General features: G+C 56.8%; 1 protein-coding gene across 1 annotated transcript; it reads left to right on the forward strand.

Moving 5' to 3' along the window:
• med13a (mediator complex subunit 13a) lies at positions 1-25,928 on the forward strand. The gene is made up of 27 exons (XM_062485176.1): positions 1-163; positions 3,451-3,654; positions 3,911-4,108; positions 4,264-4,426; positions 4,550-4,657; positions 6,930-7,643; positions 9,671-9,884; positions 12,068-12,098; positions 12,405-12,526; positions 12,934-13,024; positions 13,747-13,961; positions 14,099-14,298; positions 15,964-16,892; positions 17,038-17,205; positions 17,680-17,903; positions 18,228-18,417; positions 18,583-18,997; positions 19,177-19,402; positions 19,582-19,773; positions 21,082-21,305; positions 21,614-21,756; positions 21,879-22,037; positions 22,938-23,126; positions 23,348-23,499; positions 23,667-23,831; positions 24,496-24,596; positions 24,806-25,928. The coding sequence occupies exons 2-27, from the start codon at positions 3,609-3,611 to the stop codon at positions 24,936-24,938; spliced, it is 5,712 nt and encodes a 1,903-aa protein (XP_062341160.1). The 5' UTR covers positions 1-163; positions 3,451-3,608; the 3' UTR covers positions 24,939-25,928.
• Positions 25,929-26,869: the final 941 nt, after the last annotated feature.

Here is a 26,869-nt window from a genome sequence, read left to right on the forward strand (position 1 = left end):
CTCCGTCCCTCTCTCCAGTGAACACCTGTCCTGCTCCTTCACCTTCTTCCTGCATGGGGAGAGTAATGTGTGCACCAGCGTGGAGATCAACCAGCACCAGCCAGTCTACCACCTGGGGAGGAACACCTGACCCTGGCCCAGCAGTCCTCCAGCCCCTTCCAAGGTGAGCCAAACACACACGTGCACATGGTCACCCCATATTGGCCTCCTCCACTACCCGCACCTCCCTTCTCCTCCATCCATCCATCCCTTCCCCTCCCCCATCAGTTCACCTGTCTTACTCCCTCACTTCCTGTCCCCCCTCCCTCACTTCCTGCTCCCCCTCCCTCAGTTCACCTGTCTTCCCTCTCCTGTGACCCCCCGTTTCTTCCACCCCTCCCCCCGTCTGCCCCTCGCTCCCTCCAGCCATCCCTCTGTCCATCCCTGGGGAGGGGGAGAGCATGGAGGAGGGGGAGAAGGAGAGCTTATAAGGGAGATATCGCTACACCAGGCAAAAGCTCCACTGTGGCTTAGAGATAAAAAAAAAAACAACAATTCCTCTTCTACTCCACCGTTGCCCCCCCCCCCCTCCCTCTCTCTACCCCATCCCCCCCGCTTCCTAATAACCAATGATCTTTGTGTCCATTTAACTGATCAGGAGTGTACTGAGGGAGGGGGAATCTCCATGTAATCCCTATCTGTCTTTCTCTCACACGCTCTCCCTGGCTCTGTAATAATATCAATTCTAGTTAAGGGCCAAGTGCCGGCTGTTTAAAAAGCCTTCTATTAGAGTCCTATAGATCCAGCTAGCAGGTTAATGATTCCCATTGAGAGCGCAGAGAGAGATGGTCCCCCTCCGCCCCACACAGACACACGCACACCCTGGCTGGTCGATAGCTAGCAGTGCTCTCCCCCGTGGTTCTCGTCAGCACCGCTCAAACGGCAGGTTGACGCCTCCAGACCTCCTAGATTCTTCATCTGAGCTTGCGGTGGGGAGGGCGGGGGGGGGGAGAGGGGCGTTGCAGCCCAGATCTCTGTCCTGTAAGGTATTGTGTAAGCAGCCGATGACCCAGATCAGGGGGAGAAACACGGGCTAAGATTCTCAGACTCAGCCTTTTGCCGGCTCGGCGCAGGTGTGTGTTGCAACCGATCGTGTGTGTGTGTGTGTGTTTACACTCGGGCCGTCCAAGCATGGCTGAAAAGAAAGGCTTACGCCCCCCAACCCCCCCCTCACCTCTGACATGACATGCTCAGTTGGCCGTGCGGCGTAGCGCTCAAGACTCTCCAGGATGTGACCTCACAGCGGCGCGGGGGAGGGGGGGGGGGGTACTGTAATGAACTCCCGGGCCGTGGAGCTGATGTGAGTGCTGCTGACATGTCTTCGGGGAGACGCGCAGGCGGAGGGGGGCGGAGAGACAGGAACATCTCTGTAATTACACCCAATCTGATCTTTCTCCTCGCTCGGTTTAGGGAGTCAGAAAAATAAATAGCAGCCCTCAAAGAGAGCGAGAGCGAAGGAGAGGGGAAGGTAGGGGGGAGGAGAAGGAGGGGGAGGGGGAGGGGAGGGGGGCTGAATTTGATTACAGTCAGTATGATCATCCCTGGCGATGTGCTGTGTTGTGCTGTAGGTCTCTCTTAAGAGCTGCAAGGTGCTGCCTTGTAGGTCTCTATACTGCATGGTGCTGGCTTGTAGGTCTCTATGAATTACAAGGTGCTGGCTTGTAGGTCTCTATGAATTACAAGGTGCTGGCTTGTAGGTCTCTATGAATTACAAGGTGCTGGCTTGTAGGTCTATGAATTACAAGGTGCTGGCTTGTAGGTCTCTATGACTTAGAAGGTGCTGGCTTGTAGGTCTCTATGACGTACAAGGTGCTGGCTTGTAGGTCTCTATGACGTACAAGGTGCTGGCTTGTAGGTCTCTATGACGTACAAGGTGCTGGCTTGTAGGTCTCTATGACGTACAAGGTGCTGGCTTGTAGGTCTCTATGACGTACAAGGTGCTGGCTTGTAGGTCTCTATGACGTACAAGGTGCTGGCTTGTAGGTCTCTATGACGTACAAGGTGCTGGCTTGTAGGTCTCTATGACGTACAAGGTGCTGGGTCGGCCCTCACCAGTTGATATGTGAGCCCTGTCTGCACCTGTACTGTCTGTAGGACCAACGCTGCAGTGGAACTGCTGCCCCTTAGACTCAGCCTGGTTAGCAGGAATGTCCAGCCAGCCAACCAGACAGACACACAGATAGCCAGCCCATCAGCCAGCCAGTCAGCCCATCAGCCAGCCAGTCAGCCAATCAGCCAGCCAGAGAGCCAGGCAGCCAGTCAGTCCATCAGTCAGTCCATCAGTCAGCCAGCCCGAGAGCCAGCCAGCCAGCCCGAGAGACAGCCAGCCAGCCCAAGAGACAGCCAGCCAGCCCGAGAGACAGCCAGCCAGCCCGAGAGACAGCCAGCCAGCCCGAGAGACAGCCAGCCAGCCAGCCCCTGTCCCAGTGAAGAGCCATGAGAGATGAAACTACCAGTTGTGGATGCTTTCCTCATATCGGGGCTCTAAATGGATCCTTGTCTGTCTGCAGCCATGCAGGGAGCCTGTTAATGGATCCTAGCTTTCTCTCCAGGCTCTCTCTCTCTCCCCCCCTCTCTCTCTCTCTCTCTCTCTCCCCCCCCTCTCTCTCTCTCTCTCTCTCTCTCTCCCCCCCCTCTCTCTCTCTCCCCCCCCCCTCTCTCTCTCTCTCTCTCTCTCTCTCTCTCTCTCTCTCTCTCTCTCTCCCCCCCTCTCTCTCTCTCTCTCTCCCCCCCCTCTCTCTCTCTCTCTCTTTCTCCCCCTCACCCCTCCCCCTCTCTCTTCCTCCTGGAAGCTCCATCCAGTCCAGCCACAGATCAATACCCAGGGACAGGGCCCAAACAGCAGTGTAATGACACACACCGGAGGAGAGAGACATTAACGAATGGTCTCTCCTCCACCCCCTCTCTCTCTCTCTCTCCCAGCACCCCCTTCTTATATTTCTAATCTGTGCGGAGGATGAGGCCGGCTGATGGCATGTGAGGGGGTGTGAGTGTGTGAAAGGGGGTCAGGTCAGACACGCGTGTGTTTGTGTGTGTGTGTGTGTTTGTGTGTGTGTGTGTGTGTGTGAAGGTGGTCCAGCTGCATGCTAACTTTATGAGGCCTGTTTATTGGCTGAGACAGGCCTCCCTCTGCCAATAATTGTCTGCTGTATTGCTCTGTGAGTGTTTGGCTGGTCGCAAGGGGCTGGCAAGCCCTCCGAGCACCGTGTTAAGGTCCGACTCCGCCGAACCAGGGGTGGGGGGGAGGGGAAAGGAGAGGGGTGGGGGGGAGGGGAGCCCGCTTGTCGTGTATTGGTCCCTTAGACTCTCTTAGAAAACCCTTTTTGCGTGATTGTCTCGTGCACTGACTCTCTCTTTCTCTCCCTCTCTCTCCCTCTCTCCCCCTCCCTCCTTCCCCCCTCCCCCTCTCAGTGATCCTGAGTCCGTTCGGGCTGAACGGCACCCTGACGGGTCAGTCCTTCAAGGTGTCGGACCCGCCCACCCAGAAGCTGATCGAGGAGTGGAACCAGTTCTATCCCATCAGCCCCAGCGCCAAGGACGGCAGCGCGTCCGAGGACAAGCCGGAGGACATGGACTGGGAGGACGACTCGCTGGCCGCCGTGGAGGTCCTCGTGGGTAAGTCTTCTTCTCCCAGAAGCCTCGGGGGGGGGGGGGAGACGCCCAGTGCGGCTGGCTGCCGTCGGGCTCGGCTCAATTGAATCACGGGGTCCATCCCGGGCGTTCGTTAAACCGTTTATGGTCGAGCTCAATGGGCTGATTTTAAAACCGTGTCGTAAGGGGCCGTTGGGCTCAGCTTATTGAAATGCACTGTTTCTGACTCGAATCTTTCTGTCTATCTTCCTCACTTCCTCTCCTTTCCTCCTCTCTCCAGGTGGGGTGAGGATGGTGTACCCCGCCTGCCTGGTGCTGGTCCCCCAGTCGGACCTCCCCCCCGCCGCCCCCGTGGGCTCCTCCCACTGCACCCCCGTGTACGCGGGCGGCCACCAAGTGCCTGCATCGTCACAGCGAGACCCTGCCATCTCCTCGGTCACCCTCACGCCCCCCACGTCCCCGGAGGAGACGCAGACAGGTACGTACCCCCCCCCCCCCTCCCACACACACACACACACTGAAACACACCATACTCATAATACCAGTTCCAAGGCTATTCAACTCAGCTCCAAGGCTAGATATTTGTGTACGGATAAGACGCTCTCCCAACCTTGCCGGCATCCTCTCCTGCAGTGGACTCCCAGTCGGCCCAGAAGTGGGTGAAGGTGTCGGCCGTGCCGGACGGCTTCCCGGTGGACAGCACCAGCCACCACGGGGGCAAGATCCCTCGGCGCCTGGCCAGCCAGGTGGTGGAGCGGGTCTGGCAGGAGTGCAACATCAACCGGGCCCAGAACAAGTACGACCCACCCACCCACCCAAACACACACGCACACACACATGCATTCTCTCTCACACACCTGGCTCACAGCCAGGGTCGTGTCCAGCGAGCGGGTTGGTTGATCTGGTTGTCGTTTTGCAGGCGCAAGTTCTCGGCCACCACCAACGGCTGTGACGAGGACCTGCTGGAGAGGGCCGGGGCCTGGGACTTTGTCCAGTCCACACACCGGTCCAGCTGCTGCTGTTCCAGGTACGCCCCGCGCCCTGTGTGTGCGTGTGTGTGTGGGGGCATGTTCGTGACTGTGTGTGTGATGTATGTGTTTGTCCGCCTGCTTGTGACGCGCGGTGTGCCCGTGCAAGCGATCATTCGTACGCGCGTGAGCGTGTGTGCGTGCGGACGAGTGTCCGTGTCCGTGTGTAGGCGTGTGTGCGCGCGTCGCCCCGCTCCCCGGCGCCTCGCTCCGGCTGCGCTGGCTCAGCACTTTGGCGCGGCCCCGGTGTTCCTGGTGAGGGGTCTGTGCGCGCCATCCATCTCCATCCCCCGCGCTAAGTGACAGCCGTGTCAGGGATCAAACCCACACAGACGCTGGCCACGCCTCCACGGCCAGGGACAGGAAAAGCTGTCCGCCACTGGGACGGTGGTCTGGTTTGACCCGTGGGGGTGGGGGGTGGGGGGTGTTGTTTACGGAGGCGTCCCGTGCTAAAAATGGCGCAGCCCGTGGGCTGACAAACGAGCGCAGAGAGAGGGTTCGTGCGCTACTGGGGAGGTGAGGACGCCGTCGCTTGGGAGGCTCGTGCGCGCACGCACGTGCACGCCGTGCTCTCGAAGGGGGGGAAAGGCTGTAGTCAGCATGTCCCGAGGCTGTCTGTCTCTGGGCACACACACACACACACGCATCCGCAGTAACACACCAGGCTGCTGCTGCTCCTACATAAACAGATGCTTGACACGCTGCACCCGGCATCCCTCTCTGCGTGTGTGTGTTTTGCTGTGTGTGTGTGTGTGTTTTGTTTTTACCAGGGGAGTACTTTAACTTGGCCTGTAGATGGCAAAAAGCCTCCATTCCCAGCAGGTGCCAGGAGGGGGGGGGGGGGTCAGGAGGGGGGCAGGAGGGGGGGCAGGGGTGGGAGAGAAAGCGTGCCCATGAAGGGGAGGCCGGGGCAGGGGCCAGGCTGGCGTGGAGGCTGCTGCCGCTGCTGGTCATTAATGTTGGAGGAGGTCCAGCCCTAAAGTTAGGACTCCCAAAAGGGATTCCCTCCACAACACTTTCTCTGTCGCCAGAGGGGCCTGGCATGAGACATGTGCTTCTGTGGATAGAAAGTGTGTGAGTGTGTGTGTGTGTGTTTTTACTCCCTGGTTGTTTTCCCTCTAGCCTAAACTCTCCTCATCAGTTAAGCAGGGCCATGGTAATCCTGGGAAGTAACTGGTCTGGAAAACAGAACAGGGGTTGAGCTTAGACACACACACACCAGAAGAGCTGCCTGCGGTTACCATGGCGACAGATGACCCCCAATACACCCGCCTGACTCTGAATAGATGCCCACAGACGCACACCCACGCATTCACACACACACACACACACTCTCTGCCCTCGTAGTCCTCTTCCAGTTTAACATAACAAGAGCTAAACAATAGGGTCCCCACTGAGCCAGTGAGGGGTGCACTGCACACACACACACATACCCACACACACATATACACACACAAAACACAGGTTTCAGTTGACTGCAACCCAATGAGGAGCAGAGCAGCCCAGATGATGTGTGCTCTGCGCTGTGATCTGCGAGACAGCTTTCAGATGTTGTACGGAGCCACACGGAGTGCTTATTGGCTCCGGGAAGAATTCATTTATTCAGTAACAGCTATTGATTAGGCGCGGCATTCGTTTAAAATGGATACTGTCAAAGGGCTGACGTGATGCCGCTTGCCAAATTGTCTCTATTGAGTCCAGGCACAACAAATAAAGACTGGAGATGGCAAAATGTACTCTGACAGGTTCTCACCGAGCGCATTAGGGGGGTTATTGAAGAGTGGAAATGACAGACCTGTCCTTTTTACACCACCGGTTACACCTGGTGGTGTAAAAAGCCCCCCCCGTTTAGTTTCATATTTACTTACATATCGCTCGGGGTTAGATCTGAATCTTCCTCTCTGCTAAGTGGTTTAGGCTACAGCCTCTCATGAGGCTGCGAGCTAGAGGGAGCGCGTGCCAGGACAGAGGGGTCTAGCTGCTGCCTGGATGGAAACAAGTGCACTAATGCTCCACGTGGGTCGATGTTTGCGTATCTCCCCGTACGGAAATCTCCCGTTTGCTTCGCGACCCCGTCCCGTCCGAAACGTCGCCAGCCGTCCCGCGCAGACGGATAACGGGCCGTGTCGTGTCTGTTTAAATAGCTTGCTAGCACAACATGCTAGCGGACAAACTTTGGAGCACAATGGCGTGTGATGTTTTTGTCTCCTTGTGGGCCGGCCGATTAATATAGATTCATATTCCTGACATTCTCTCTCCCTCCGTCTCCAGACATAAAAGCGTGAAGCAGAGAGGGGGCTGCGCGGCGGGCCAGCCCCCGTCTGCGGGCCAGCCCCCGCAGCCGCCCGCCAAGCACAAGGTGGGGGGCGACAAGGCGGAGAAGGGCGACAAGCAGCAGAAGAGGCCGCAGACGCCGTTCCACCACCGCAGCCCGGCCTGCGACGACGCCGCCGCCATGGAGACGGAGACGGCGGGCCAGAGGATGTCCCTGCGGGGCCAGGACGCCGCCCGCTTCCCGGGCCTGCGGGCGTCGGACGTCGCCGCCGCCGCCAAGCCCCCCCAGCTGCACGGCGGCGGGGGACCCCCGGAGCTTCCGGCCTCGCCCCAGCCCCCTCCCCTCAGCCCCCACCCCTGCGAGGCCGGGGGCGAGGAGGCGGGGGAGGCCATGAAGAACCCCTCGACGCCCCACAGCCAGCACTTCTACCAGAACCCTCCGGAGGCCTGTCTGGTGGGCCCGAAGGGCGGGGAGGACCCCCGCCTGGAGGGGCTGGCCCAGCACTTCCATCCCGCCTACCCCGAGCCCCTGGAGCCCTCGGTGTACGTGGGCGCGGCCGTCCACCTGGAGGAGGACGGCGGCCACGCCCCCTGGCGCTTCTTCAACCTGCCCCGCCGGAAAGAGGCGGAGCTGAGCACGCCGCTGTTGCCCGGCGACAGGCTGCGGGACGAGGCGTCGGGAGGCGCCGACGGCGTGGTGTCGGTCACCGAGTGAGTTGGGCGCGCACACACACACATACCAGGTAGTCCCCACAGGGGGCAACAGAGAGCCCCGCCCTCTCCTTGCCCCCTCCGTCCCCGCTACACACACACTCCCCCTGAAGGGTTCTGTGTTGCCCCCCCCTCCCCCCTGAAGGGTTCTGTGTTGCCCCCCCCTCCCCCCTGAAGGGTTCTGTGTTGCCCCCCCCTCCCCCCTGAAGGGTTCTGTGTTGCCCCCCCCTCCCCCCTGAAGGGTTCTGTGTTGCCCCCCCCTCCCCCCTGAAGGGTTCTGTGTTGCCCCCCCTCCCCCCTGAAGGGTTCTGTGTTGCCCCCCCCTCCCCCCTGAAGGGTTCTGTGTTGCCCCCCCCTCCCCCCTGAAGGGTTCTGTGTTGCCCCCCCTCCCCCCTGAAGGGTTCTGTGTTGCCCCCCCCTCCCCCCTGAAGGGTTCTGTGTTGCCCCCCCCCTCCCCCCTGAAGGGTTCTGTGTTGCCCCCCCTCCCCCCTGAAGGGTTCTGTGTTGCCCCCCCCTCCCCCCTGAAGGGTTCTGTGTTGCTCCCCCCCGAAGGGTTCTGTGTTGCCCCCCCTCCCCCCTGAAGGGTTCTGTGTTGCCCCCCCCCTCCCCCCTGAAGGGTTCTGTGTTGTGTTGAGCCACACATGACATGTTCATCTCTCTCCGTGTTGCACTTTTGACATCATACATCACTAATGTGCAACGGCCAGCACTGCAGAAGGCTGGGGGGGAGCTTATCGATCGCGGACACGCGTGTGCGCACACATACACTCACACAACATGGGAATAGAGACAAGGGTAAAATATAGAACGGGATCCATCAGTTTCACACACCCCTCCTGTCCAGCCACACCCACCTCCGCCGTCCTCCAGACAGCCAGGGTCTAGCCAGCATAGAGCGAGGACAAAGAGATGGACCAGAGGCTGGGCGAGGGGGGGGGGGCGGGCGTGGAGGCTAGGGGTCCATCCGCGGGGCGTGACGACGACCGAGGTGGGAATAATCTGCGATGTTACACAATCCCAGTCCGAGGCCTCTGAGGCAGGGCTATTCTGGAGCTCTGTAATCCTGCCGGACACAGCTCAGCATGGCGGCTAATCTCTGGCCTGGGCCGCTGTGTACTGTCAGCTCTGTACTGTCAGGAGGGAGGGAGGGGAGAGAGGGAGGGAGGGAGGGAGGGGAGAGAGGGAGGGAGGGAGGGAGGGAGGGGAGAGAGGGAGGGAGGGAGGCGGGTCTTTGTGAACTGGGCCACTCACTTCCCACCCCTGGTTTCTGCACCAATCAGACTGCAGCCCTCTGTCTTGGCCAGTCAGGACTGCCCATGCATCAAAGAGATCCTCCAGAGCATAGGTGTCAAACACAAGGCCCGTGGGCCACATCCGGCCTGGCGTACAATTAGATCCGGCCCGCAAGATCATTTTATATATCTGGCTCCGCGCCTGATTAACACTCGGATCGATAAGCAGTCTCGAAAATGGTATCAATATAAATAATATCGATGGGAAAGGGATCGTAGTACTACGATCCCTTTCTGTCGGTCGTTAAAGAGTACAATCTCCGTCTGCATTTTGACACCAAACACGGAGATATATATGCCAAATTTAGCCTCCAAAAAAACCTGTTGATTGTCCAAGAATTAAAAGGCGGACTGCAATCGCAGCAGAATATGTGCACAAAAGCTACAGCTAAAAACAATGTGTTTACATCGTAAACATTGTTACATCGTAGTTACAATTGGCCCTTTGAGGGCAACCATAATGCTGATGTGGCCCTCGGTGAAAATGAGCCCTTTGAGGACTGCCCATGCATCAAGGAGATCCTCCAGAGTGTGCCACAGAGGGTGTTATTAAAACTCACCAGGGCAGCCCGGCAACCTCTCACCTCCACCAGCTACTGCACCAGGCCTGTGACCTACCGTACACAGGGAATGAAACCAGGAAATCAATAACAGTGTCTGTCTCACAAGTCCCTGTGTCTCTCTCCTCCTGCCTCTGACCCCTGCCTCTGACCCCCTGCCTCCGCGTGTCTCCAGGCTCATGGCCGCCTCCAAGAGGCCTCTGAAGGTGTCGGAGGAGCGCGTGCAGATGTACCTCCAGCGGAGGAACCAGTACCTGGCAGCGGCGGCCATCAGCGACCACGAGCCCGACGTGGACCCGTACGCCTTCGTGGACGGCGACGTCAAATTCACCTTCTCCGACAAGAAGGACAAGCTGGGCGGCGAGCGGGAGCCGGGGAAGAGGAACAAGGTGGGTCCCCCGTGCCGTGACCCTCCGGCCTCGGGTCCAGGGGACACTGTGGGGGGGGGGGGGGGGGGGGTCATACCGGGGTCAGGACAGGGGCAGGGGGGGGGATAGGGTCAGAAAGCGAGGCGTCAGCAATCCCGCGTGCTAAATACGGGCCACATCCCCTCGTGTCCTCCTTGCTTCTCTGCTCCGCTCCCCTCCCGCACCACACAGGAAGCCAGCTCCAACCCCTCTATTGTCACCAGAGCTGAGAGGCCAAGTGTCAAATCAGAGGGACGGCCTCTCCGGTATCCTTCTCTCTTGTTCAGTTTAACCCCCTCCCTCCCCCGGGCGCTGCCTCCGACGCTGGTGTGCTTCCAAACCTGGGCCACCTGTCAGCGAGGAACCGCCCCCGAGCGCTTCGAGAGAGAGGGAAAGAAAGGTGTGTGTGTGTGTGTAAGCGAGCCGCCTGCCTCTGTTTTCCCTGGCTGAGAAGGGAGGGCTCGGGCAACCAGAGAAATAAACCCAGCGCACTGAACCGGCCCGTTTTAGAAAGCACTTCTTTTTTTTTTGTCATCCTTTTTCTTTACTCTCTCTCACTCACTCTCATTCAATCCCTCTCTCTCCCTCTCTCTCCTTCTCTCCTCATGAGGGCTGATCCTTTTTCTCCTTCTCTGGGGGGGGGGGGTGAGCTGGAGCTGCCAGCACTGCTTCACCTGGTCCCTGGTGGCCCCTCCGCAGTGTGCTGAGTGTGTGTCCTGGTTGTGCTTCAGCGGCTCACGTCGATGATGCGACGCGGCCGTCGGGAGCCCCCCTGGCCAAGAGCGCCCCCGCCCCCAAAAAAACACCAGCTCATGCCCAGGGGGACGTCGTGGTGGCATGGGTGTTGTGTAGTCCAGTCAGATAGGGACTGGATGGCACCGTGTTAACCAGACCCCCCCTCACTCGAGGGTTTGTGCGAGCTATTCAGAGCTGCTCGCTCCACAGGCAGGGCGGCGAGGTCGCCATCACCGCCGCCCCTCCCGGCTTCCGTGTGACAGAGCGCCAGTGTGAGAGCCACGGCCTTTGGAGTTAGTGGCCGACCCAGCCATGAAGTGGCCAGCGATGGTGGAGAGAACAGGGGGGGGAGACAGAAAGAGACAGAGAGAGAGAGAGCTCTTTCATACTGACAGCCTTGGAATAATAAGGACAGTGTGACGCAAGGCTCGCTCATGCACACGCACGCACGCGCGCGCGAACATGTCAAGCTAGATCCCAGCTCCCACTCAAGGCTAGATTATTGATAAGGGTGATGGCGTCATTAGTCCGTATAGGTTTTTAGTGTCTGTGCACGTGTGTGTGTGTGTGGTTGTTTTTGCTGCTGTGCAGTGAGCCTTTAAGGGAAACAGATTAGAGCCCCTTTACACAGATAGAAGCCCCCTCGAGCGGAATGAAATCAATGGCTGCAACATACCACTCCCCAACACAACACACTGGGCTTCCTGCCTGCTCTATGTGTGTGTGTGTGCGTACAGTACACACAGCTCATCAGTGGAGTACACACGGACACACACACACCCCACCCCTCCAGATATTGATGTTTGTTGTCGTCGTGAAATCAGTGCTCGTTCCCTGACCATGGCATTTCTCTGATACAGCGCAAGCCGTGTCTGGAAATCTCATTAGCAGAGACCTTACCCTGTCTCTCTCTTCCTCTCCCTCCTTCTCTCTCTCTCTTCCTCTCCCTCCCTCTCTCTTCCTCTCCCTCCTCTCTCTCTTCCTCTCTCTCTCTCTCTCTCTCTCTCTCTCTCTCTCTCACTCTGTCTCTTCCTCTCCCTCCTTCTCTCTCTCTCTCTCTCTCTCTCTCTCTCTCTCTCTCTCTCTCTCTCTCTCTCTCTGGCTCTCCCTTCTTTAGTTCCATGAGTTTGTGTGCCTGAAATAACTTGTGTTCCCCCTCAGAGAGTCTACCTCTTGAGGGGCAGATGTGTGTGTGTGTGTGTGTGTGTGTGTGTGTGTGTGGGGGGGGGGTGTTCATGTGACTGACCTCATGTCATCTGCCATGTTGAGGTCCGTGTCCAGAGCCTGTCTCCTGTTCAGACTTGTTTGATCAGGTGCTTTCTGTTCCACCACGATGCCATCCCTCTCCTGTTTGTTTTGAAAGGTGCACAGTATTGATCTCTCTTCCTTCCTTCCCTCTCGTCTCTTCATCCCTTCATCTCGTGTCTCAGGGGGAGGATGGAGCAGCGGGCCCATCAGACGGTAAGACCTCTCTCTCTATCTCTCTCCCGCCCTTGTACACACTCTCTGTTTCTCTCTCAATCTCTCTCAATCTCTCATGTCTGTTTCTCTTTCTCTCTTTCTCACACACACACACACACACACACACCCTTCTGCCATAGTGTAGTTAGCAGGGTTGACAGCATGTCCAGCAGCTAAACGCAGCCAGCAACCAGTGTTAAACACTCACCCCGACCACGTCCAGAAGCAACACCCACTGCTCAACATGGAGAGCCCTGCGGTCGACTAACCCCCATCCCTGTGTCGTCGTCCCCCCCCCCCCCCCAGACGCCCAGCGAGCCGCAGCCCACAACCGCGCAGCCTCTACCAGCCTGATCCACGAGACGGACCTGGCCGTGTCCATCAACGACCTGGACAACCTCTTCAACTCGGACGAGGATGAGCTGGCGGTCAGTAGAGCCTGCCAGAGGCTCCCGGCACTAAACCACAATGAATATCCCATTAGCTGGAGTAGCGCCTGGCAAGAGCGGATGGGTTTGGGGGGGAGGGGGGGTGTTTGTGTGTGTGTGTGTGTGTTTCTGCCAGCCCGGATGATGCATACATGCAGTACATCAGGGCCTGACAAGTCTTTCCCCAGTCCTGAGATGGATGGCTTCCAGACACCCCCCCCCCTCCCTCCCACTGCTACAGTCCAGCCCTGGTGGTGACAGTTTCGAAAGCAGACCATCTTTGTTTGTCGGGTGGAATTCAGCGCCGTTACTAAAGCACATGCGAGGGAGAACGGAGGCGCACGTGATGCCGGAAGCTTCTCCACATCTGTAATGAAAGTCTTTTCGCTCTTGTCGTTTGTCCACAGCCCGGATCGAGACGAGCGCTCAACGGGACGGACGACAAGTTCAGCAACAAGGAGCCCAAACCAGCCACGCTAGACCCAGTCTCCTGCATTAGTACGTCTGTCCACGGCTCTGCCTGCTCCAGACACACCAGCCAGCCAGCCAGCTAGCTAGCATGACAGCCAACCAATCAGCTAGCCAACTAGCCAGCCAGCCAGCTAGCTAGCATGACAGCCAACCAATCAGCTAGCCAACTAGCCAGCCAGCCTGCCTCCCAGCCCAGTGCCCAGGGGACCACCCTGCCCTTAAGCACTGGTCCAACATTGGCCACTCCCCACCCTCTAACCACTTTCTAATGATACCCAGCCAGTGTGCTTGGGAACAGTGAGACCTGATGCAGAACCCGTCCTGCACACACTTGGCAACCAGAAGCTTTTCATATCCATTCATTTCCTAATGAGGCCTAAAGCGGGTTCCCTCACCACTTTTGGCGGCACCATTTGGGCGCCAGAGGGGCGCTCGAACACCACACGCCACCTAGTGGTGGTGTGTTTGACTGCACCGGCCAGACTCAAGTGTCCAGGTCGAGCAGCTTCCGGGCAGCTCTGAGGCTGGGGCCAGGGCAAAGTGTCGAGTTCTCCATCTGTGTCTATTGTTGACAGCTGTCTTTGCACACAATTCTAACCCTAACCCCCTAGTTTGGATCAGGGAGTCCAAACTGTTGTTCTTGTTGTAAACATTAGCAGTGGGAATCCCATTGTGCTGTGGTTCTGCTGGTGTCACTCTATAACCCCACCCTCTCTTCCCACCCCCCCCCCCCCCCACCCCCCCTCCAGGTTCGGCAGACCTGCACCTGCAGATGTTCCCCACGCCGCCCTCCCTGGAGCAGCACATCATGGGCTACTCCCCCATGAACATGGGCAGCAAGGAGTACGGCAGCATGGAGGCGGGCACGGGCCTCACCTCCCTGGACGGCACGTCCGCCCTGGGGGGGCACTTCAAGATCGAGGTGGAGGAGAGCTTCTGCAGTCCCAAGCCCTCGGAGGTCAAGGTGGGCTCAGAACCCCTGAACCTTACCCCCGCCCCCCCCGCACACACACACACACACACTCAGTTAACCCCGTCCCAACTCACCTCTGCCTCCCTCCCTCCCCCGTGTCTCCTCCCCCCCCCCCCCCCCCCCTCCAGGACTTCTCGTTCGTGTACAAGCCCGAGCTGTGCCAGGCGTTCGTGGGCTGCTCCATGTTCGCCCCCCTGAAGACCCTGCCCAGCCAGTGTCTGCCCCCCATCAAGCTGCCGGACGAGTGCAGCTACCGGCCCAGCTGGACGGTGGGCAAGCTGGAGCTGCTCGCCCCGGCGCCCGCCATGACCTTCCTCAACAAGGACAGGTGAGGCCAGAGGACCAGGCCCCCAGGGACCCGGTTCCACCCGTCTTAGTTTACATTAATATGGAGTGGGGGGGTGGGGGGCTGGCTAGCGGTGTGACAGTCTGTCGCTATGCCACTATTCCAAACAAAACAAAATGCTAATCCCCATCCACCCAGACAAAGTAAGGAATGTGCATTCCGCTTTCCAGGCGTTATTATGCAGGTACCCCATTTGTACCTTCCACTTGCTCTCTCTAGGAGCCCCTCTCCCCCCCTCCCCCAGCCAGGCAGGTTGAGTGAGGACCATCTCCCGCTAAAGCCTGTGGAACCAATGGAGATTCTTTCCACCCAACTCCCAGGGATTCTTTGCGATTCGCCACGCTCATCTGGGCTGAGGGACGCCCGGACAGCGCTGTAATTTAGACTTACAGGATAGGCAGTGGCAGGCCTGCTGGGGAGCACACGCCTGCACGCTCACACACACACACACACACTCACACACGTTCACACACACTCACACACACACACACACCCCCGAGGAGCCTGTCCCATTTCTCATGCGTGGCTGATGGAGGCAGAGCAGGGAAGTGGATGGGTAAAACATCCTTGCTTGATGGGAGATGAGGATTACGATGCGCGTGTCCCTCCCCGCATGGCCGTCCCTCTCCCGCTCCCCACTCAGAAACCCTCCCGACTGACTGACCGCGTGACGGAGGGACAGGCCGGACCCTTACCGGAACTCTGCCTCTCTCCGGATCTCGTTTTAAGATGGCAGCGTGGGGAGAGCCCAGTGATTTGGCTGGGTCTGTTTTTCAGGGTTTTGGAAGGAGGGGTAGCAGAAAGGGGTGGGTTGGGAGGGGGGGGGGCGGGGCGGTTGGGGTAGGGGGCTCGGAGGAGGGGTTACTATGGGATGTCTCCTGGCTGCACGGCAGAGCGTCTGCTGAGTGCTAAGACTGGCTATAAAGTCCCAGGCTGTAAAGGAGTCCTGGGAAAGCCGTTAATAAGCTGGTCAGGCTGCTTTTATGGCCCCCGGTACTTAACCTGCCTGAGGAGAGAGAGAGAGAGAGAAGGAGAGAAATAGAGGGAGAGGCGCCGCGGCCTGGCTTAGGCTCCACCAAGGGTCGATCCCCACGTATGGTGTGGACAGCCTGTTCTCTTTCTCTCTTTTTTCCTTCTCTCTCTGTATCTACATCCCACTTTCTCTCTCTCTCTCTCTCTCTCTCTCTCTCTCTCTCTCTCTCTCTCTCTCTCTCTCTCTCTCTCTCTCTCTCTCCCTCCCTCCCTCCCTCCCACCCCTCCCCGGGTGACTGTCTCTCTCTCTCTCTCTTCACAGCTGCTCGTCTGCCCAAAAATAGACTCCCTCACGAAGTGTGATTGTTGAAATGGCAGAGCTGTCTCTCTCTCTGTGTCTCTCTCTCTATCTCTGTGAATGTTTACGTGCCCCAGGAGTCCCAGGGTAGTTGACCTATTTACAGGAACGAGGGTGGTGGGGGGCAGGGGGGGGGCATAGAATAGAGAAAGGTATTGTTTGCATACTGACATTCGTTACTGATGTAAAGAGCTGTCCTCTCTCAAAAGAGGTGCTCTGGGATGCTGCCGTGTCGTCATGCCCAGTTATGGTCTGTCTCAAGACTATGTGTGTGTGTGTGTGTCTGACTCCTGTCCTCTCCTCCCTCCCGCCTGCAGTAACATCCCCAGCGTGGGCAGCGCCATGGACCAGGACTACAGCCAGAGCTACACCCCGCAGACCCACACCCCCTTCATGTCCAACAGCGCCCCGCCCAGCAACAGCAACACGGGCATCCTGCCCTCCCCGGCCACGCCGCGCTTCTCCGCCCCCACGCCGCGCACGCCCCGCACCCCGCGCACGCCCCGCGGCCCCGCCAGCGTCCAGGGCTCGCTCAAGTACGAGAACTCGGACCTCTACTCGCCCGCCTCCACGCCGTCCACCTGCCGGCCCCTCAACTCGGTGGAGCCGGCCACCGTGCCCTCCATCCCGGAGGCCCACAGCCTCTACGTCACCCTCATCCTCTCCGAGTCGGTCATGAACCTCTTCAAGGACTGCAACTTCGACAGCTGCTGCATCTGCGTGTGCAACATGAACATCAAGGGCGCCGACGTGGGCGTGTACCTGAGCGACCCGGCGGGCGAGGCCCAGTACCCGTGCACGTGCGGCTTCAGCGCCGTGGTCAACCGGCGCTACGGCAACGGCTCGGGCCTCTTCCTGGAGGACGAGCTGGACATCATCGGGCGCAGCTCGGACGTGAGCCGCGAGGCGGAGAAGCGCTTCGAGGCGCTGCGCCTCTCGTCGCTGGAGCGGGCGGGCGGCGGCGGGCGGGGCGAGCGCGTGCCCGACGAGCTCATCCTCCTGCTGCAGGACCAGTGCACCAACCCCTTCTCGCCCATCGCCAGCGTGGAGCCCGACAGCCTGGCGGCGCGGGGCTCGGCCGGGGCGCCCGTGCCCGCCTGCGTGCGGGTGGAGGAGAGGGACTACCACAGCGACTGCTACATGGCCCTGGAGCACGGCAGGCAGTTCATGGACAACATGTCCGGGGGCAAGGTGGACGAGGCGCTGGTGAAGAGCACCTGTCTGCACCACTGGTCCAAACATAACGGTAAGGAACCTTCCGGATCCTCGACACACACCCCGACAGCAGTCACTTAAGACTATCAGAAATCCTCTTTGCCTGGGCGGCGTACGGCCACTCCTATTCCCCTGAGCTACGACGGCGTTCCCGATTGTCCCCTTTCCCTCACCAGCGGTGGACGTGAGCGCGCTGTGCTCGCAGGACATCCTCCGCGTGCTGCTGTCCCTCCAGCCCGTGCTGCAGGACGCCATCCAGAAGAAGAGGAGCGTGCGCTCCTGGGGCGTCCAGGGCCCGCTCACCTGGCAGCAGTTCCACAAGATGGCGGGACGGGGCTCCTACGGTAAGCCAGGCGCGCGGGGGGGGGGGGGCACCAGTTGGAGACACGCTTTCACACAGGATGCGCGTGGTTTCATGGGACTTGTAGCCGTACGAGTGTCTGCGTGCGCGCGTGTGTGTGTGTGTGTGTGTGGGCTAGCAGATGCTGCTGCTTATGTGTGCTGGCAGATCAATAGGAAGCCCATTGCCAGCCCCTGTTCTCCAGATGTCTGCTCTATGGGGCGCGGCCTCTGGGGCTCAATTTGCTTCTTCTCTCTCTCTCTCTTTCACTCTTTCTCTGAAAGGTGGATGGCGATGGCTGTGTTAAGTACTTACTCACACATTTCCCCCCCCCCCCCTTCTCCCTACCTACTGTTTCTCTCTACTGCGCTCCTTTCTCCTTCTCTTCCCCTACTCCCTAAATCCTCCTTCCACCTCCTCCTCTTCACTTAACCCCTCCTTCCCCTCCCCACCCCCTCTTCACTTGACCCCTCCTCAGGCACAGACGAGTCTCCGGAGCCCCTGCCCATCCCCACCTTCCTGGTGGGCTACGAGTACGACTTTGTGGTGCTCTCCCCGTTCGGCCTGCCCTACTGGGAGAAGCTGCTGCTGGATCCCTTTGGGTCCCACAGGGACGTGGGCTACCTGGTGGTCTGCCCCGACAACGAGGCCCTCCTCAGCGGAGCCAAGAGCTTCTTCAGAGACCTCACCGCCGTCTACGAGGTAGGACGAGAGTCGTCCCCCCCCCATGAAGATCGGGAATAGCATGGCATCGTGTTACAATTGGATTGAAATTAGGCTGGGGAACTCTTAATTGGAAGTCAATGCCTCATATGTGGAAGTGTGCTGTTTTGTTCCCTGATTGGTTTAATTAGAGGTGACCCCCTCCCCATCCTCCAGTATTGATTGGCCTGAATTAACTTCTCATCCACTCTGCCTGGTTCCCACAATGAATATATTGGAGAGCCTCTCCCTCATCGCTAACTCACTCACTCACTTCAGTCCTTGCAGTCACTGAATTGTTCCTTCCTGTTTTGTCGCTTGCAGTCGTGTCGTCTGGGCCAGCATCGGCCAATCTCCAAAGGCCACCCAGATGGCATTGTACGAGTGGGCGGAGCCGCTGCCAAGAAGCTGTCGGAGCAGCCGGTCAGCGATTGGTTCCTCAAGGCTGCCAGCGGCAACAGCGACGCCTTCGCCAAGCTCAAGCTCTACGCACAAGTGTGCCGCCACGACCTCGGTGGGTCTCACCGACCGCCTGGGAGAGAGACGCTTGTCTGCCTCGTTAGCGGAACCCCTCTGGAATCCCTCGGCTCTCTGTCGGCCCCTAGAGGCGGTTCTGATAACGAGGACAAGCACTTTCTCGACGCCTGTGTTTCCTAACGGCCTCTTCCTCTCTCCTCAGCTCCATACCTCGCCTCTCAGCCATTGGACAGCTCCCTACTCATGCAGCCCACCCCCCCGCCCTCATCCAACCAATCCTCGTCCACGCAATCTTCCGGCTCCTCCTCATCCTCCAACCCGGCCGGCCCCCAAAGCTCAGTGACCTCAGGAGGATCCGCCTCCCTCCCCAACAGCAGTAGCCAGTCTGGCGCGGGCGGAGCCAACAGTGCCAACAGCTCGACGGCGTCCTCCGGCCAGGCGGGCGGCGGGATGCAGTCGACCAAGCCCAGCTCGTTCCCTCCGTTCGGGGGCATGAGCGGCGGGCAGAGCCAGAACCAGGGGGGGCAGCTGGGCCAGCAGGCTGGAGCCCAGAACACAGGCCTCCCTGGGGACGGCTCCACCAGCCAGCCCCAGGGGCCAACTGAAGCCCCAGAGAGGTACTACACTGCACACACACACACACACACATGCCAAGCTGACACTGATTCAAGGGAGAGGAAAACAAATCTACTTTACCCAATCTCCAACCAGACCCTGCAGCTCGTTAATTCCGTCAGCATTATTCTGATGTCATCCTAACCCTCTCCATCTTCTCTCTCCCCCCCCCCCCCCTCAGCACCATGGAGAGAGACAAGGTGGGCGTGCCCACGGACGGGGAGTCGCACGCCATCACGTACCCCCCCGCCATCGTGGTTTACATCGTGGACCCGTTCACCTACGAGGAGCCCGAGGGAGGCGGCGGGCCGGCCCACTCCAGCGTGTGGACACTGGGCCTGCTGCGCTGCTACCTGGAGATGCTCCAGATCCTGCCCCCGCACATCCGCAACTCCATCTCTGTGCAGGTACGGCGGGCCTGGCCGACGAGCAGCCGCTAGGAGGTCCGCTCAAACGTCCTTCAGGCCCTTTCAGCTGCTCCCTCGATGTGCTCGCAGAGCCAAAACGCGCTTTCGGTTACTGCTGTCCGTTCCCCCCCCCCCCCCCCCACGTGTTTCATCTGTGTGCCCCCGCCGTCTCTTCCCAGATCATTCCCTGCCAGTACCTGCTCCAGCCAGTCAGGAACGAGGAGCGCCACATCTACGTGCAGCACCTCAAGTCGCTCGCCTTCTCCGTGTTCTCCCAGTGCCGGCGGCCCCTCCCTGCCTCCACGAACGTCAAATCACTGACAGGCTTCGGGCCCGGCCTAGCCATCGACACGGCACTGAAAAGCCCTGAGGTAAGCACCACTGACGTGTCAACAACGTTAGCATTGCTAATCCTGATGGATGGACTGAATTGGTAGTGGAGTAATAACCTGTTTTTAGGTGTTAGCTTTGTTAGCATGCTAACATGAGGCCGGCTACAAATAGCTGCTGTCAGGCTGAGGTATTACCGTTAGCTCAATAGCTCAAGCAAACCCTTAGCCCAACCTCGCCCGGGCCTTTATTCCAGCTGTGTTTGGCGTGTCAGAGAGGTAGAACAGAGGGCAGGGAGCTAGAGAGTATTACACTAACCCTTGTAGACTTGGAACCGTCCCAACCTTCTGGAGTTTTCTTTCTATTATCTGCTTGGCTAGCTCTGTGAGACCTCCCTAATGGGATACAGCGTGTAGGTTTAGACAGAGGGAGTTTCAGACTAGGACCCAATCCAAGACACTGTCCCAGTGCACGCTCTACATTCTAGCGACGCACCACACACAATTAGAATCAGAATCAGAATGGGATTTATTCGCCATGAAAGTTTGCACAGACAAGGAATTTGCTTTGGCAGGAAGGTGCATACAATAAACATATAGGGACCTAAAATTTAAATATGTGGACTATCTATACTAAGGGTACATAAACTAGCAGTACTAAGTGGAATTAGAATTAAATAAAATATAAAATAAAATATAAGCTGCCATAATTTACAATATAAAATACAAAAATACAAATATTACAAAAAATACAAATGTACAAGATACAATTTTGTAATGCAGTGCAAAAAGCAGTGTGTTTTAAGCAGGAAGTCATTAGAGTCAGTGTGGTCCCTTGGCCTTGTTGAAGAGGCCAACAGCGGAAGGGAAGAAACTGTTTTTATGGCGTGAGGTATTGGTCCTGATGGACCGCAGCCTTCTGCCGGAGGGGAGTGACTGAAACACGGAGTGTCCAGGGTGGGAGGAGTCGGCCACAATCTTCCTCGCTCGCCTCAGGGTCCTCGAGGTGTGCAGGTCCTCGAGGGTAGGCAGATTGCAGCCAATCACCTTCTCAGCAGTGCGGATGATACGCTGCAGCCTGCTCTTGTCCTTGGCAGTGGCAGCAGCGTACCAGACGGAGCAGCGTACCAAACGGTACAACACTCCTCCACCCCTGTTGGAATGTGGTACCAGTTAGATATGGCTGGGACTAGAAGTGACACCAGGGTTTAGGCTGTTTTCAAATGTAAATAAAGAGAAATGAATGAGTTCATGTCCGACCCCATGTCTCATTGTAACATGCTGTGGGCCAGTACTAGATAAAGGTACATTCCACCCAACTTGACCCTCTGACCTCTGTTTTCCCCCCAGCGACCGGAATGCCCGCGCCTGTACACCCCCCCCTTCATCCTGGCGCCGGTCAAGGACAAGCAGGCAGAGCTTGGGGAGACGTTCGGCGAGGCGGCCCAGAAGTACAACGTGCTCTTCGTGGGCTACTGCCTGTCACATGACCAGCGCTGGCTCCTGGCCACCTGCACGGACCTGTACGGCGAGCTGCTGGAGACCTGCATCATCAGCATCGACGTGCCCAACAGGTGGGTCTGCCCCCCCTCCTCCTCACCCACCCCCCCTCCTCCTCACCCTTTCGTCTCCAGACTGCCGGAATGTGTCTAATGGCAGACCCGAGCGGCTCGCAATTTTGATCAAACGCTGGGTTTGTTGTGACTTGAGCGGGGGACATGCAGGTAACCATGACGATAGACAAAACAGTAGTAAACACCGAGAGATAAGTGGTTCGTTGTTCCTCCTACATGTATGGCATTCGAGCTTGAGCTTGTCACAGATGCTCAGTCGCTGTTGTTTAGTGTGTGACCATGTGTGTGTGTGTGTTCTTCTCACCCAGGGCGCGGAGGAAAAAAGGCTCCGCACGGCGACTGGGCTTGCAGAAGCTGTGGGATTGGTGCTTAGGGCTAGTGCAGATGACATCGGTGCCGTGGAGGGTGGTGATTGGCCGACTGGGCCGAATGGGACACGGGGAGTTGAAAGGTAAAGGCGTGAATTCACCCAGGCAGTTTTACACCGACCGCGATTTATCATCCGTTGTGTTGGAGATGCTGTTGGACACGAAAACACTGACGTCACTGTTCCTTGCGCGTTCCGTGTTCCAGACTGGAGTATTCTGCTGAGCAGGAGGAACCTGCAGTCCCTCAGCCGCCGCCTCAAAGAGATGTGTCGCATGTGCGGCATCTCCGCCTCCGACACTCCCAGCATCCTCAGCGCATGTCTGGTCGCCATGGAGCCCCAGGGCTCCTTTGTCATCATGCCAGGTAGTTTGTCTTCCTTTGAGTGTGCGCGCGCGCGTGTCGCTGCTGTAAACACACTCAAAATATCTTTCCCATCTGTACAATAATAACTTGCAGCCTCCTCCTCCTATGACGGTGCACCACAGCGAGTGCCGGTTCTGACGTGTGTGTGATGGATGGCGGTGGCTATCATAACGCATGTCCCTCCTTCATCCCGCTCAGATGGATGGCTCCAGGAACCGTGTTCCTGGCGCTCATAAAGCACAGGTTCCGAGCCTCCCATCGATTTTTGTCTTGATGTGATGGAGCGCCTGATCGATGGGGGTTTATTTTGGGTGGTGACAGGGCTGGAGCTGCGTGGCGTAGGCCCCTGGGCTGGGAGGAGGCCCTGGGCTGTCAGGAGGCCCTGGGCTGTCAGGAGGCCCTGGGCTGGGAGGAGGCCCACCCCTGAGGCCTCCTCCCACCCCTGAGGCCTCCTCCCAGCAGCCCTCTGGTCCACGGAGATCAGCCCCAGATCTGCCGGTCTGATCTGGAGAACCGAGTGGAGGGTTGGCCTGCCTCCCGAACACACGTTTAATACAGATTTACAGATAAAGTGTTTTATGGAGATAATGGATGGCTCTGTTTGAAAGAGGGGGGATTTAAACCAGTCAGCACTCGGCGGACAATGTGAACGTTGTTCATAAGGGGACTAATGGATTGTTAGGACGTGCCAATTACAGCCGCTGACTGTGTGTGTGTGTGTGCTGAATGCACATAATGCATCGGGATGTGAATGTATGCACTGACCAGACTCTCTCTCTCCCTCTTTTTCGCCTCTCTCCCTCTCTCTCTCTTTCTCTCTCTCTGTCTCCCTCTCTTTCGCCCTCTCTCTCTCCCTCTCTTTTGCCCCCTCTCTGTCTCTCTCTCTTTCTCTCTCTGCAGACTCGGTGTCGACGGGCTCGGTGTTTGGCCGCAGCACCACCCTGAACATGCAGACGTCCCAGCTGAGCACGCCGCAGGACACGTCCTGCACCCACATCCTGGTGTTCCCCACCTCCGCCTTCGTGCAGGTGGCCAGCTCCAACTACACTACTGACACCAACATCGACATCGCCTTCAACGCCACCACGGGTGAGTCACCTCCTGCCACCCCCCCACCCCCCCCTTCATCCTTCCCATCTGGACAGGGTAGGAGTCACATCACACCCGCAGCAGGGGAGAAGAGCCATGTCCTCACGGGAAAATCCCAAAATGAGAACAAAACTGTACAGACGTTTGGAAATGGGTGTTTGGGTTTTTTTACTTAACACTTGTCACTCACGTTATCATTTTTTTGGGGGGGGGGTCTCCAGAATCGGGGGAGGTCATGGGCATCTTCGACCTTCTGGACCAGGAGAATGACCTTGTAGACCCAGACATCATCAATATCCTGCCAGCCTCGCCCACCACCTCGCCAGTCCACTCCCCAGGCTCCCAGTACCACCACGGAGGAGACGGCAGCAAGGTACACACACACACACACGGAAACCTTTCAAATCAGGAGACGCAGCAAACAGACTGAACTCAAGTCTAAAGACCCTGACACCTTCTCTTCAGTCAGAAATAACCAAGGATTATATCTGCTGTCTGCTTCCCCCATCTAACACCCCCCCCCCCCCTCCTGTGTTGCAGGGCCAGAGTGCAGACAGGATGGAGACCCACGAGGAGACCCCTAACATCCTGCAGCAGCCCCTGGCCCTGGGCTACTTTGTGTCCACAGCCAAAGCCGGCCCACTGCCTGACTGGTTCTGGTCAGCCTGCCCTCAAGCCCAGAACCAGTGTCCCCTTTTCCTTAAGGTACCGTGGTGTTTACCTTCTCCAGCTGACTTAACTCTGGAGGCATATTTTGTGCACGGTCAACTGTGCCTTTAACATTGTATCGGTCAAATATGGTTGGATCTGTCTTGTTTAGTCATGCGGTTATGTTTATATGATCGAAATTGCCCTGAATCTCTTTTTAAATATGGACGTATGGATGTCATTCTGTCTGTCTTGTCGGTTTGCCTGCCTGCCTGTCTATCCGTGATTGCCTGTCTGCCTGCTTGTCTGTCTATCTGTCTTTGTCTGCCTTCCTGTCTGCCTTCCTGTCTGCCTGCCTGCCTGTCTGTGTGTCTGTCCTTCCTACCTGGGCTCACATGTGAAGACTGTTCTCCACACTCCTCCATTATTGATTCACTCTCCAGCAAAGGAAAGCGTTGAATAATTAACATCCAGTGGTGGTTTAGAGGTGTGTATGCATGCGTGTGTGTGTGTCTGCTCACGTGTGTGCTGGCAGGGCCGACCCTGACTAAAACCGGCGGTAGATACGCCGTCACAGAGATAAATGACGCTCCCCCCCCCCCCCCCCCCCCTCTTCCGATGTATTCCCCTTAGCCAGGGTTTATTGGCTGATCACTGCTCTGGTCCCGCTGTGAGAATGTCTGGAGCTTGACAATGATCCTCCTCTTCCTCCTCTGCCCAGGCCTCTTTGCACCTCCACGTGTCTTCAGTGCAATCAGACGAACTGCTGCACAGCAAACACTCCCACCCCCTCGACTCCAATCAGACCTCAGACGTACTCAGGTAAACACACCCACGCCTCCTCAGATTGGAGGGGGGCCCCCCGGTCGGTTGCCCCCCTCGCCCGCCACCTATTCAGCTGTTTTTGAAAAGCGTGTTAACGGCCCACTTCATCTCAAGGTCCGGGGGGGGGTCCCAGAGCCCGCGTCTCTCTCTCTCTCTGTGTGCGTGTGAGTAAACGCGCGTCCCTTTCCGCTGTCTCCCGTCTGCAGATTTGTGCTGGAGCAGTACAACGCCCTCTCCTGGCTGACGTGCGACCCGGCCACCCAGGACCGACGCTCCTGCCTGCCCATCCACTTTGTGGTGCTCAACCAGATGTACAACTTCATCATGAACATGTTGTAACAGCCAGTCTGAGCGGAGGGAGGAGGAGGGGAGAGCGGAGGACACCGGAGAAGGGGACGCTCCTGAGGGACTCCAGCTCGACGGTCAGAAGACGACCACGGGGACGGGACCCCGGCGTGGGATGGCAGTGGATCCCAGGGCCTGCTGTAATCGGACCAGCTCAGCCAACTCCTGCCACTGTGACACACACACACACACACATACATGCAGAGGGAGAGGATTGAATCCTGTATTGGAAATAATAGAAGCCAATGAGAGAGAGAGCGATAGACAAGTCCCCAGCCGCCATTGTGTATGCAATGTTGACAGTCATTGGCCAGTACGTGTGGGGAAACAAGTCTGAAGTATTGGAAGAGAAGGGACATCTGTGCCCCCGCCGCCACCCCCCTCCCCCCTCCCCTCTCCCCTTCCAAGAATGGATCCTTTTAAGACCTGAAATTCCCTTTTAATCATTTGGATGACATTGTATCCAAATGAAATGCCTGCATCTATCTATTTATTGTAAGTTTTTAAATGTATAATTTGTCTTATTTCTTAACCTCTTTTATATATGAAAAAATCAAGAAGGTTTATATCGCCTTCCTGCTTTAAAGCAATTGGTCTAAGATATATGTAATCGTCTTAATAAAAAAACCAACAAAAAATCCCAGAAACATGAATAAAGTCGCAGTAGGTTGCTTTTAGAGTATTATTTTTTGTAATGGGGACAGAATATTTGTATTGTTACAATGTACAGAAGAAGTAGAGGGAGAATTATGCCCATGCCTTTGAGCCTGGAAGATTTACAGCTAAGCTGTAGCTGCAGAGGACTTGTACAGCAATGAAGTTCACTGTGTTCAAATAAAGAGGTACATTGTCGTATATAGTATTTTATACCACACATTTAGACACAAAAACCAAACGGCAATATATATAAATATATATGAATGCCGTGCCAGCGATGGGTGGTGCGGCTTCTGTTTTAGGAATAAAGTGCGTCAACTCAATTGATTCTTCTGTGCTTGTGTTTATTACTGGGGGAGGGGATTGTGATGTGCAATTAGACAAGGACACCAATAATAAAGCGAGAGGACTATTGGCATGTCTTGGATGTAGCACACCTCAGGTTTGATTCTCTAGTTCCAGAATGATAAGACCATTAGACAGAGAACAGATTTTATATATAAGTGGAAGAAATGCTGTGTCCTTTGTAGCACATCCTTTATATACCTCTCCTTGATCTCAAACTCCTAATTGACTCATAGGTTTGGCTCCTGTGGCACCCTTTTTGGAGTGGTTACGGATGCATTAAGACCAACCCCATTTTACTTTTGTGTGAAAGTAAATGTGTGGTGTAAATTAACTAAACTTGTTATGGATGGATGCCCACTGGATCTGGGGTGTTTGTGCACAGAGGAAGATCAGTGACCTGAATCTTCCCCTGTTCAGAATGAAACTTCTTAAACAATCAGAAATCCGATGTCTTTTTTCTTGCATACTGCCGACTGGTCTTGGCTTATTTCTACATGCAATTGAAATATTTGAGCATCAAAATGTATGTGGTCCTCTTTTGGGTGTAGATACATACAGAAATATAATAAAAATCTGAAAATTAATATTCAGTTGGATGTCTAGTGCAATTTTATTAAATAGTTTTGAAAATGGTGATTCGTGGTCCACAATATTCAAATAAATGGAATTTAAATATACAGTAGATTACAGTGCAAATGGCTTAATACAACGGCCACAAGGTCCTCCATCCTTGCAGGAAGTTTGTAGTAGAGTAGTTAAAACAATGTATTTGCCTGCCATATCCCACATACTTTAGAGAGCCATTTATGGGGTTTAGTGCATTTAGAATTGAATTATGCCTGAATTGTGTTCAAATGTTTTTGTTTTTTTTTGGTGCCAGTTATTCATAACTGCTTATACATAACAAAGATGTGTTTAGC

This window comes from Osmerus eperlanus, chromosome 19, assembly GCF_963692335.1.
Source record: "Osmerus eperlanus chromosome 19, fOsmEpe2.1, whole genome shotgun sequence".
Classification (NCBI taxonomy): domain Eukaryota; kingdom Metazoa; phylum Chordata; class Actinopteri; order Osmeriformes; family Osmeridae; genus Osmerus; species Osmerus eperlanus.

Excerpts from the sequence above, each read along its gene's own strand:
- med13a (XM_062485176.1), top strand. The coding sequence starts at position 3,609 with ATGGACTGGGAGGACGACTCGCTGGCCGCCGTGGAGGTCCTCGTGG. Across the intron at positions 17,206-17,679 it reads GGCGGGACGGGGCTCCTACG|GCACAGACGAGTCTCCGGAG; the intron begins GTAAGCCAGGCG and ends ACCCCTCCTCAG. Across the intron at positions 21,306-21,613 it reads AGCATCGACGTGCCCAACAG|GGCGCGGAGGAAAAAAGGCT; the intron begins GTGGGTCTGCCC and ends CTTCTCACCCAG.